General features: G+C 43.0%; 1 protein-coding gene across 2 annotated transcripts in view; it reads left to right on the top strand.

The window, feature by feature from the left end:
* RCOR1 (REST corepressor 1) overlaps positions 1 to 5,951 on the top strand; it is an 85,139-nt gene extending 79,188 nt beyond the window's left edge. For both annotated transcript variants that reach the window (XM_050335447.1, XM_050335446.1), the window contains one exon: positions 1,552 to 5,951. In XM_050335447.1, coding sequence (XP_050191404.1) covers positions 1,552 to 1,593 — 42 coding nt within the window. In that variant the 3' untranslated portion in view covers positions 1,594 to 5,951. The remainder of the gene's footprint in view (positions 1 to 1,551) is intronic.
* The last annotated feature ends 6,303 nt before the right edge of the window (positions 5,952 to 12,254 follow it).

The raw sequence follows: 12,254 nt of genomic DNA, 5'->3' as shown, positions 1-12,254 counted from the left end.
ACATTCAAAAAGCAGAACTCCACTGGTTCACAAATCCTAATAACATGTAATTCAAAAGATGCTTATGTTTGGGAACTAGATCCAAAGGTATGACAGATAAATAAAACCAAACTCAGAAAACTTGCCTTCTCAGGAGGATGTGAGTGAAATTGTTCCGTTCTTCCAGAATTGAGAGGTAGAGCAAAGAAGCAATGGTACTAGTATGTAGCCACCAATTTGAAAGATAGGTGGCTCATGTCACTGCATTTTCCTGTGACCAACAGAGTTGTATCTGTTGGCAGTGCAGAGCTTTTCTTGTCTGAGCCCTCTGAGATTCTCCCTAGCTTCAAATACACCCTTATTCCTGAAAGTTGAGGTCAAACCAGTGAAATCTTGCCTGACATAGGAAAAAATGGCTGCAGCAGGAACTGGAGTGGGCTGATGTGGCCAAGTGGGGGTACTGGAGCAATGAGGATCCTGAACAAGTTAGCAGAGGAGGAGCAGGGAGAGTGGAGGCATGACAGAAAGGTCTGGTAAAATTACTGCTAGAGCAGCAGTTGTGATCTCTGAAACTAGTGATGGAAAGTGCCCATTCTGGAGCAGAACAAATGCTGAGTGATGGGAACCGGACCAAAACTACAATCTGGTGGAAATGGTTGCAAAGCCTGAAAAAAGGGCAGCTGTTGTGAGAGTCAGGTGGGTCAGTGCCCTTCAATACTGTGGGGATGAGGGCAGAGCCTGCCTGCAGCAGGCTGACAGACAGGAGCCAGCAGGCTGACAGACAGGAGCCAGGCAGGGTGGCAGTGAGCTGCCAGCTGTGACAGACTGCATATGCCTAGCCCTGTGTGGCTTCTGGGTCTTGATGAGGCCTGTTGTGGACAGTAGGAGAACTGATATGTCATGGCTGGCAGCATGGAGGGGATTTTAACTACCAAGCCTGCAGTTCTTTATAAAAACACATATGGAAGGGACACAAAGCTGTCCCACAGTGGGTATCTAGTGGCCACTGTGGCCACTTACAGGATTATCCCGTTAAGTGATCTGTGGGCTAGGAGCAGGTTTCCTGAGCTGCACAGTACTGTGTGGCTGATTCCTGCTCCTGAGGGAACTTACACAGGTGGTGTCTGGTCAAGTCAGGGGGACTCTGCAGCAGCCAGGAGAAGGCTTTGCTGGCCTAACACTGAAGTCCCTCAGGTGCTTTCTCCCCTGGCATGCCTTAGGTGTCTGGCCACCAGCCTAGTGAAAGCTTCATCAGCCCTCTGAGGGCTGTGGGCTTTTCCACAGCAAGTGGCCACAGTTCCCCAGTTTTTGAAGGAGGGAGGTAAGACTGCTGATTTTAAAGCAGCCTCAACTCTAGTCTTAATTTCTGTATGTTTACATTCGCAACACCAAATCCCAGTGTGCCTCAAAACATGGAAAGCTGCTGCGATTCTTCCTGTGTGCCAGGGTTGTCTGTTTAGTTGCTTTTAATACCGTGGATCTGGGGTGAAGTTTGGAGATGCAATAAAGCCTGTGTGTATTCATTTTAAACTAAACATCTCCTTTTTCTCCCCCCTTTCCCCTTCCTTCCAGGCTACTTCTGTTCTTGATGTCAGATATGCATCTGCTTCGTGAGAAGGTGCTGTAGCCTAGAACAATTTGTGTTGACTACTGTGTTATCCAGGATATCAGGTATTAGCAAACCTCAGACAGCCATCTGCATCATATCTGTGGACAAGCAGCTATTACCAAAAAAAAAAAAGGCAAACGCTTCCAGTCCTGTGCTACATCTGCCTTAATCTCCCCTCATTCCTCCATACTGCCTCCACTTTCTTTCAAAAGCACCCAGGTAGCTCAGCTCTCCATTTCATCAGCATCATGCTTAAGCATGGGGACTTCTAGAACCAGTAACACCTGTCTATAAATTTTTGACCAACCTGCAAAACAAGGAGCTCCTTAGCAGCCCCACAGTAACTCTACACATTAGGAGTTCTTGTAATACTTGGTCCATAGGGTATAAGTATGTATTGCTGCATGGCCTTGTGGTCTCCGCTTCCTGTGTATTCTTACGATGACACTATTATTAGTGAGCTTTCTATAAAGGAGAGGCCCTGTGCACATGCCAGCAGTGTCAGGTTTGCTCTGCCGTGACAGGACATGTTAACAAGCAATCTTGAATAATGCAGAGTGATAGGAAAAGTGATTTCTAAGGTTTGGTCAGTCCAAGGTTGTAGATGTAACTCATTACACTTCTGGTTTGTGCAATTCCTTCCACTGTATTTGTGTGTTCTTGCTTCATAGAAAGCTCCCTAATTGAGCATTTTATTCCTGTATATTTTAATGGCTTTTATTTAGTGCAAAAGGGAATACGTAACCTGAAACTGTTTGATACGCTATTTAACCCCTGGCATTCAGCATTTGCATTGTAACTTGTTAAATGAGTGCTACACAACTTTCTTTTTCCTGATCCTCTGTGGGATTAAGTCAAAACAAACTTTCTCTGGTGCCTCTCCTTTGGGGAATATGTGCCTTTTTACATTTGGCTACCATAGGTCACTTTCTGTCCCAGTGTCTCATTTCTCTTCAGAGCGCTGTTTGCCAAAGACATCAAACTGCTTCTCCCACTGGAAGTCTGGACGAGGGTTGGAGCACAAAATTCAACCTTCAGGAGTTTTTGGTCACTTGGAAGTTTAATGGAGAAGAACCAGGTTAATTTTCATTGGCCATTTTAACCCTTCTGAAGCACATATCGCTTTCATGTTCTGAACCAAAATATGCAATTTAAAATCTAAGAGGTGCTTTTCCAAATACTTGGTGCATGCAGCTTTCAAATCCCAGCCCTCTGCTCGGATGACCTGTGCTGTGGCCTATCTACCTGGCCTGAACTGGAGCTGTTCTTGGAAGTCCTTTGTGAGGACTTTGCACCTTGAACAAGGTAGTTGCTGACTGCCGAGCAGACAGTGTTCAGAGAAGCTAGAAGCAGCATTATTACTTCTTGTCCAGTGGAAAGCTGCAAAATAACACTAGTCACAAAGCATTTAAAAATGGTTAATTTAATGATGGTGAAAGAAACCACCAGGTGTCTTTGCAGGTGGAAAAAAGGACCTTCTTTGCCCCTCTTCCTCTGCAGAGGGTTTAAGTCAAGATGGCACACAGTGATGGACAGCACTGGCCTTTCTTAACACAACCTGAAATGAGCTAGTTGGTGGCCTGGCCTGCAGCTGAGGTGCTGCAGCTCATAGTTGAGCCCCGTCCTTGGTGCTGATGTAGCTGCTGGGCTGTGCCATGTTGTGTGCTGTAGTGGCTCTGCTCTCTGTACCTGAGCGAGGCAGGCTGATTAGCTGGGTAATAGAGCCAGCTCTGTGCACCTCCTGCAGTGTGGACACAGCCCAAGGAAAACCCTTCCCCTTGGGCCTCGTGTGAGGACAGTAATTCAGCATCAGACACTGAGCAACGACACACAGGCACAGAGCAGGTAGGGATTTCCTAGGGCAAGCTGGAGCCCAAAAAGGGCCTGTTTCAGAAACTTGGCAGCTGTTTCTGAGCAGGTCCATTCTAGTAGCTCCAGAGAGATCCTACGAGGTGATGGGAGGATGGAAGGGAGCTATTCCCTATCCTTTGTATTGATGTTTGTGTCTCTACAGCTGTCGCTGTGAACTGGCAGCTCTGATCATGGTTCAGATGTTCCTTCAGACCTGTGCCAGTTGGAGTTGGGAGTCTCCTGTGGGAAAGGATGCTAGTAGTTAGCCAGTGTGTGAATTAGGATTAAAGACCGGGCAAATAGCACTGTGAATCCAGTTGACAGTTGTGTAAAGCAATGCTGCTCGTTAGAAACACTCTAGTATTAAACCTCCTGCTGGTACCAATGCACGGAGACAGGTCCTCGCCAGTGTGGGAATGTTGTGGGAACCTGCATCCCAGCTGGGAGGACTCGTCAGGAGAGGCTTCTGCTGGAGAGTTAGTTACCTGTGAGGACTTTCCATTGGTTCTTGCCCTCAAATCTGTCCATCTTATGATCAGAAAAGTTGTGTTTTGGCTTCATCCCCAAGGGGTAGGGGGAAACATGTATAATTCGTGCTATTAGGAAGAAAAAAGTTGTTTAATTACTTTTCAGTTGACTGCTATCTTATTGTAGTTGATACATGCAATATAATAGCACTGTATTTTAAACGTTTAGTTTTTTACGTTCTCTTGAACTATGTTTTTAAATGCGATGAAATCATTTTAGCTTTTGAAATGGTTTGATCTTGTTTAGGTGAAGACCCTCTTTTTCTTTTTTTAAATGGGTCAAGCATTAGAAACATCAACTGGTTGCATTCTGACTAGAAGGGTCCACAAAGATAACTGCATAAGATAGAATATTCACTTAAATTTTGTTTCTTAAACTATCAATGTGAATGTCATAATTATATATATTTTGTGGAAAACGGGAAATTATTTCTCCTAAGTATAAGTTATTGTGCAAAATATGGTATCGTTAAAGAAAATGATAGTTTAAGTTTTAGTTTTAGAAATCTTAAAGATATAAAAGTGTATTGCATACGCATAAACAAATTTCATTTGTTCTATTTAATTTTTATGTAGTTGTGTAAAGTGCTAGGTAACTTCTTTTTTTCACTTATCCATTAAAACAACCTTGTTACTTGAATATTCGTGTTTAACTGGTTTGAAACAGTGATCAATTTTTGTAATATAATCTTATAACCAAGGGAAAAAAAAAAAACCACGCCTCAGTTGTGCTTAACAGTATAGCAACAATGTACAATCAGATGCTTAAGACCATAGTAGCCATAACTGGTAATGCAACCACAATGGTTGTGTCTCGAAATATTTAATACCAATGGGGATAATGATTTCTTAATATATTTTTACAAGTTTGCAACCAAGAAGACCCCATGAATATCCACTAGAACACTTTTTTAATAGTTAAAAGTAAGAGTGAAACTCTTACTCTCTTAAAGCAATGTCCTGACAAACATTTTTCTTTCCTGTACAAATACATCAGAAACATTATGTATTAAAATATGCTCATTGTCACTTTAAATTTCAGTTTTTATTCTCTGAAATCGCTAATATGCTGTTGGTATTCTTGCACACCAAATATGAGCCAAACAGTGCATTACACTAACTCGATCACTGGATTTGTGAACAAAAATCTCCAAGTCAACGAAACGCAAAAATACCGTAGGAGATTTCTTTTGATAATGCGTGGTTTTCCAATTGGTATAAAGTTGTGCACAGCCCATTCAACGATGAGTGGTCTGATACTTACTCTCTGAAAAAAAAAAAAGAGAAAAATGATTTTATTAGCTCCAGCTTGTCTTCAACAAGTAAAAATCTAGTGATCTTGTGCAATGCCCCTAAAGCAAATACTTTCTGCCACTCCCTGGATTAATGCAGCTTTTCCTGTTGATAGTAAAGCACAATTGCAGTGAAAGTTACAGTTCAGAAGATGGAAGGTCAGTATAGTCTATGCATGTTGTATAATAATGAGTGTTTACATTCATATTCTCCTAAAATAAGATTTATACTGGAGTGTATAGTATTCCATTATGTAGATTTTATCAATTTTGTTAACTGCTTATAGATTGCTTAAAAGAAGTTTTTTCAAGATTTTAAAAGATGTATAAGGTTAAGTTTGCAAATATAATGGAAATGCTGTATAGCTTTTGAAGTGATGAAATACTCGTTGGGATTTTAAAGAAAGTATGTTGTAATAATGCTGTTGTAAGTAATATTTTAAATGTCTTTTTTGCCTGTTTTCTATTATTCAGCACACTTACTGTGATGAATGTTCATAGCATTATAAAATTGCTTAGCCACTGAAAAGTAACATTTGGTTTTGGATTATTTTACTGTATGAGGAATTATAGTGGGGTAAATTCCTTTGTGAAATTCTACATAATTCATTTTTCTATGATTTCCAATGTTTGCTGACATCAAATAAAAATTTTTCAAGCCATTGATGTAATAAAATGTGTAGTAAAATGTTATTGACGTAAAGTGTGGTTCTGATGTGTAATTGACCCTCCTTACCTTTCAGATTTTGGTCAGGAGATGCAGCCAGGGTTTGCCCGTTCCTGTGTTGCATCCTCTGTGCAGAGGTGTCACTGGAGTCAGGGATCAGAGTCCTGGGCTCTTTGGAAGCTTCAGCAGCCTTTAGTACACTGCTGCTGGCTGGAGCTGCCTGTTGTCATTCCCACCAGTGGCCCTGGAGAGATGGCTGCTCCTCCTTTCCTGGTGGTGTGGCACATTCCTTTCCCTGGCCACTTTCCAGGCAGCTGTTCTCGCATTTGGGAAGCAGTGGGACTGGAGTGATGGCTGGTTTTGAAGGGGTAGAATGGGAGCCTTGCACATAGGATATGGGTGGAGTGTAGTTGACAGTGTCATCCCTAATATAAGGAGGACCTGAAGAATAAACTGCTTCCTCTGCTGCCTGCAAAGAGCACTTGGCTGTGCAAGTTGACAGGATTTTCATCTTTGTCCTACAATGAAAGAAATGTGTTTAAAATATATAGAAAAAGGCAACCCTTGCCCTCAAAGCTTAGCAGTGCGTTGATGTTGCTATTGAAGGTGCTCAAAAGGGCAGGAAATTCTGTGCCTTGAGATTTTCAGGAAGGTTGTGTTTTGTCTCTTCACATGCTTGGTGCTACTAAACACTAAATGCAGAAGCCCAGACAAGACTTTGTAGGGCAGTTTGGGGCAAACTGCTCTGTCTTTGCCTTGTTACGTTTGACAGGCAGGTACCAGCAGTGCTCTGGGTGTTAGTGCAGGACGGGTGATGAGAAGTTCCCTACAGCAGAACTAATACAGGAGAATACTGTGGTGGTTTCCAGTGCTGCAGCATGAGGAGGGCAGGAATTAGTCATGCCTTTCTATATTGTAAAAGAAGGGGGTGGGGAGGGAGAAAGGCTTGGGGTTTTGGAAGAACAGACAGCATTTTTGAAAGCTGAGGGTGCTTCCTTACTGGAAAGCATCCTTGTAATTTTCCTGCTGGTAGAGAATATGGTACCAGTATGGTAAAGTACCAATCTGCTCTTTCAGGGGAGTTGTTTGACTCGAAGCTCCTTCAGCCCTTAAACGTTCAATACAAACTAGCTTTTCTTGCCCCAAAGTAAAACAAAACAAACAAACAAACAGAAAAAAATAAAAAAAAAAAGAAGGAACTTCCCCTCCTTTCAATCAGGGAACAGAAAGAGGTGAGGAAATGCGGACTTCCCATGCCTGAACATGCACCTCAGTAGTCTCCTGAGGAGTCCAGAAGCAAAGGTAAAGTAATAGTAATACCACTGTTTTTGGAAACAGGTGCTACATTTCTACCTAGTAGTGGTATGTATTTGTAAAAAGGTATGCAGTGGTGAATAAATGTGTTCAGTATTCCTGGTAGCCTGTCCTACATAAATTGGAATCTGATAATTTCCAGTGCTGAAGTCTTAAGGCATCATCAGCACTCCAGCAACTACTGTGGTTTGGACTTTGAGGTCTGGCCTTACCTAAGCCTTGGACCTCAACTAGGAATGGAAAGGTGTATATGGGGAAACCTTAGTTTCCAAAGCATGTGTGTGCCTTCCAGGCCTTTCCCCTGCTGTGGAGTATGAGCCACATGGCAGCATGGAGTGCTTCTCCCTTAGGATAGGAAAATGCCTTGTAGGATGCAGTATGAGCTGGAGTTCAGGCTAAAAGGGAAGAGTTCAGTGTTGGTGCTGTCTGTGTGCTGAGATCTTCATCGAATCCCCAAGTATCCGCTTTATGAAATAACAGTATAAGCTTGGATTTCATTTCATAAACTGTCTTCCAGTGTGAAAGATGCAGTGGGATGTTTGAGAGAGAAACCCAGTTATCAAACCTGTTATAACATTCTCCTCCAAACCATGCTCTGGTTTATCCACCCATCTAGTCTTTGTGGTAATAAGGGCAAATGTAATTTCTGCTCTTGCTTTTAGTAAACAATCAAAAAACTATATGTGTAAAAACAAACAAATCCAACAAAACAAAAACACTCCTGCTGACAGTGGTAGGAAAATTGGTTTCTTTTGCTGCAGAAAGGCTAAGGAGAGAATTACTGTAATATATTAAGGGAACTAGTTTCTGAAGTCATCAAGAAGGGAATTCTTGAGGACAGTAACGTACAGGAGGTCTGAACTTTGATATGAAGTGGAGAAATCACCTGGAAGTTTCCTCTACTAAAAGGGGAGAAGTTTGTGTGGAGGAGGGCTGCAGGCCTAGCCTAGCAAGGGCAGCAAAAGGGCAGGGATTTCTGAGATGGGAAAAAAACACTGACCAGCCAAGAAGTTTACACTGGGGAGATCGGGAAATGGGAGTAAGAGAACTGACACATCACACTGACTTCTGCTTGTATCCAGCTGGAGACAAGAGTGAGTGAGAGGTGAGGTGTTTGTTCTGATTCTGGACATATGCTTAGTTTTCATGAAGTTAGATTGCAACAGGAGAAGGTGTGTGGAATGATGGAAATAAAACATGCACATGTGAACTGGGAGGTGCTTTTCTCTCCCTGCACACTCTGGGAGAACAGACATAATTTGTCTGACACCTAGCTTATGAGACTGTATGGCTTAGCAAGACCTGAATAAGCTTTTGAAATGGTAGATGAGACCGTGTGGGACAAAACCGAACTGATTTCTAAAAGAAAAAGATGAATAGGAGATCTAGGCAGCTACAGAGTTCTTGATGCTGCCTTGTGTATTCAAGGTTTAGAATAAGCTGTGATGGAAAAGAGAATTAGGTGAATTAATGAAATAGAAGAATGGGTGCAGTGGGTTTGCCGGAGAGAGAAGTGTAGTCTATCACAAGGTGCAGGATTCATCAGTGGATAAGGATATCACTGCCTGAGCTCACTGTCCAGAATCCCTTAGAGAGAAATAAGCTTTTCCAGGGTATAATTAATTTAATCCTAAATTAGATGTTGAAAACTGATCTAATGTATTACATACTGGAAGTGCTTATTCCTTTCCTTATTATAGATTAAGGTAGAGCCTAGGGCTCTGTCTCGGATGTGGAAGCTGGGCATTAACCACACTGGTGCCATGGCTGCCTGGGCTTAACCCAGGAGGGGAGAAGGACTTAGACCCCTCGCTGCAGCACTGGGTGTTGCACTTGCAGCTGGACAAAGAAATGTGGATGCCTCATACCAATGCTTTGGAAAGTTCCTGTGGGGTGTTTTGTACAATCCTGGTTCATCCTCTGAAAGACTGGTCTGCCCAAGCAGATGGAGATGAAAGGAAGGCACCTGTGCCTTCCTGCCTTGCTCAGAAAGATGGAAAGGAGGTCTGGGGGTTGTGGCTGTTCTCTCTAAATGGCACCTGGGCATCACGTGTTCTGATAAAGGCAGTGTTGATGGGAGTGAAACTAGGCTGTCCAGAACCTTAGTGAGGTAATTCTTCCAGGTCTGGGGACAAACATCTCCTAAACTTTGAAAATATGTGAAGGAGGTGCTGTGGTTACTGTGCTGAACATGGTACTGCAGAAGATTCTTCCCAGTTCCCTGCTTCTTGGTACAGAAGAGTGTTGAGCAACCCTGGTTTGCCAGTTAGGTCCACCCTTACTGCCAGCTGCTTTTCCGGGAGAGTAGTGGTGAATCCCAGGAGTTTGTACTGTTGGCAGGACCGTGGCCTCTGGTGGAAGGGTGCTCCAGGAGATACACCTGCCTCTGATTGTATCTATAGCTGTCCCCTGTCCTGGCTTTCAGCTGCCTGCAGCTGGCCAGTGGTTGCAGAGGCCAAGCAGCTCCAGTGTCAGAGGTGAAGAGAGGTGCTGGGACTGTGTCAGCTGTGGATTTTGAGTCCAGTTGTGCACCAGGATGAAGCTGCTGGCTGACAGCTGTGTGGGTGAGAGCAAGGGATGGAGGGCTCCCTGGAGCTGTCAGGTCCGTGGCTATGCTCTGTGTGCTGTCTGCAGGGCAGGATAAATGGCTTTGGGACAGGGGAAGATGGAGAGACATGCCCCTGGGCAAGTAAAGGTTGTGTTGTGGCACTCACCTGCATTTTGTGTGTGCTATTCTGAGTATAGAAGCTGATTTGAAGAAGCCTTGTCTCGCTCCAGGCACTTTGCCTGCCTTGGACCACAGTCTACAGCAGCTGGGACACTTGCCACTGGGATGCAGTAACTGTTCATTCTCCATGTGCCAGACCCAGAACCTCTCTGCCCAAGAAGGGAGGCTCAAGAAGGGAGTTCATGGGAGTACCAGCAGATTCCCAGAAATTCCTGCTGTGTTGCTTTGGGGATTTTGTGTTGGCTGATGTTTTCTTGAATTGGGTCCCCTGTGGGAAAGATTGGCTTGAAGGATTCTGTTTATTTTCATTTCAGTAGCTACTGGATGTTGAGTTTCCCCAAACTGCAGCATGGCATGTCCTACAGCTTTGTCTCCATCACTGATACCTGAATCGCTTGTCCTGCTTGCCTGTAGGAAGGGTCCTTACTCCTGTCCTGTGCTCTTTCCTCATGAAGGAGGATTAAACCTGCTTCCTGACACAGGATACAGTGGGAAATCTGGGACAGCTGGAAATTTCTGGAGTTTCTAAACAAGTATGTCCTCCTGAAGATCCCAAACATTCATTGCTTTTTTGAAATATGCCTCTGATTACAGAACTAGCTCCCCTGTGGCTTGGTACCTTTTGAGTACTCTAGAAATGTGTCTGTGTTGTGTGGGGAACCTCACTGGACCAAGTTTCCATTCCTTTGGGCCCTGTGTCCCAGCTGTCTTCAAGAGACAGCTCAGGTAAGAAGTGTCATCCTGTGAAGAAGTGTCACTAATGCTGAAAATATATGCGTATTTTCTGCCATTTTTAGCCTGTCCAGTACAACTTCAGGGACAGCTTTTCTGATGCCAAAAGTAGCTTTGTGTCTCTTATCAATATATTGTACTGTTAATGTTCTCTCTTGGAAAAATAAATTTAAAAAACCTATTAATAAACCCAAAAGCAGTCAATTGGATGTTCTCCTTTAAGCTAATTCCCTTTTGCTGCGTGACTGGTTCTCCCCCTTGTGCGGTCAAGTCTCACTGGTACAAATATTCTGAGAAGGTAACTTTTAAGCTTAAACAAATTATCCTTTAAAAGTATTTGTATAAAGATTTCAGTTTCTGCAATTAATCATGGGAGGCTGTGGGTTCAGCACCGTGCCTTACTCGGGAAGCAAACAATACCCCGTGCCTGGGCTCCATCACAAGCAGCCTCTTGCTTTGACTCTCAGTGAGTGACCCAGAACCACAGTGGGATTTAGCAGCAGAAAAATAATTTAAGAGAATTGTACCACGCACACAGGGAAGATAAACTAGTCAAGCAATTTGTTATGAACAATGCCTTTAGCCCCAGGCATGGATGGATAACTTCTCTTCCACCTGGTTTTATTTTAGTGCATTGTTAGCAGTGAGTACTGGGATCTGCCTAGGGCTCCAGATTTGTGGTTCAGAATTCAGTGTCATAAAAAAAGATCCATAACAAATAACTATCAGCTGACTTGCATCTTCACTGCCCTCAAATGTGTGCTTCCTAGGGCCTCCATAATGAGAAATACTGAGTCCTCTTCTGCCAGCCTGGCTCTTGAGGTGCAGAGAAAATCTCCTATTACAATAAGAGGAAAAAACTTTATTATTATATACATGTATATAAATAAAAATTACTTATGATTCCCTAACTTCCTAAGATATTTTTAAATATTTTTAAACCACAAGTCTCCCCCATGAGGGGCGGTAGACCCTGCTATAGGCATTAAATAAACAGTAAGGAGCCTAATCCAAGCTTTGTTAGGTGCATTTACGTAGTCTGCAGTAAGAGTTGGACTGGGTGGATAGTAAATAACTTGATAACTTTTGAGCAAATGCAGTTTTAAATGATTACCTGTCAGCCTCTCATTAGTGTTGTGGCCAAGCAGAACCCTGACAAGGAAGGACGTGCCTTGCTAATGAAGGGATGTTCGGTGTGCTGGGAGAAGCAGCAAGATTTCAGCAATGCTTTATCGACTCACAAGAGCGTCCAGCACCTCAGATTGCTTCCTTGTTGGTTGGTGAACCCATTTTGAAGTCATGAAGGAGAGAATTAGCTTGCATTCATGAAAATCTTTGCTTTTTACTTTGTCCACTGGAGATGGTAATCTCCTGGATTGAACAGGTTAATCTTAAGGATCTCCTGAATAATTGTGTTAACAAGAGGCCAATGCATGTGGTCCAGTTTTCTATCCTTCTGCAATGTTTTGCTTTTGCTCTGGTATGAAAAGAAAAAGTAATCTGTAAAATGAAGCAAAGAGGGTTTATATATATTTTTTTGTTGCTGTTCTTACAT

Source organism: Myiozetetes cayanensis, unplaced genomic scaffold, assembly GCF_022539395.1.
Source record: "Myiozetetes cayanensis isolate MyiCay16 unplaced genomic scaffold, myiCay2020 scf6-25, whole genome shotgun sequence".
Lineage (NCBI taxonomy): Eukaryota > Metazoa > Chordata > Aves > Passeriformes > Tyrannidae > Myiozetetes > Myiozetetes cayanensis.
Note: the sequence above shows the minus strand (reverse complement) of the source record. Positions and strands in the feature narration are given on the sequence as shown.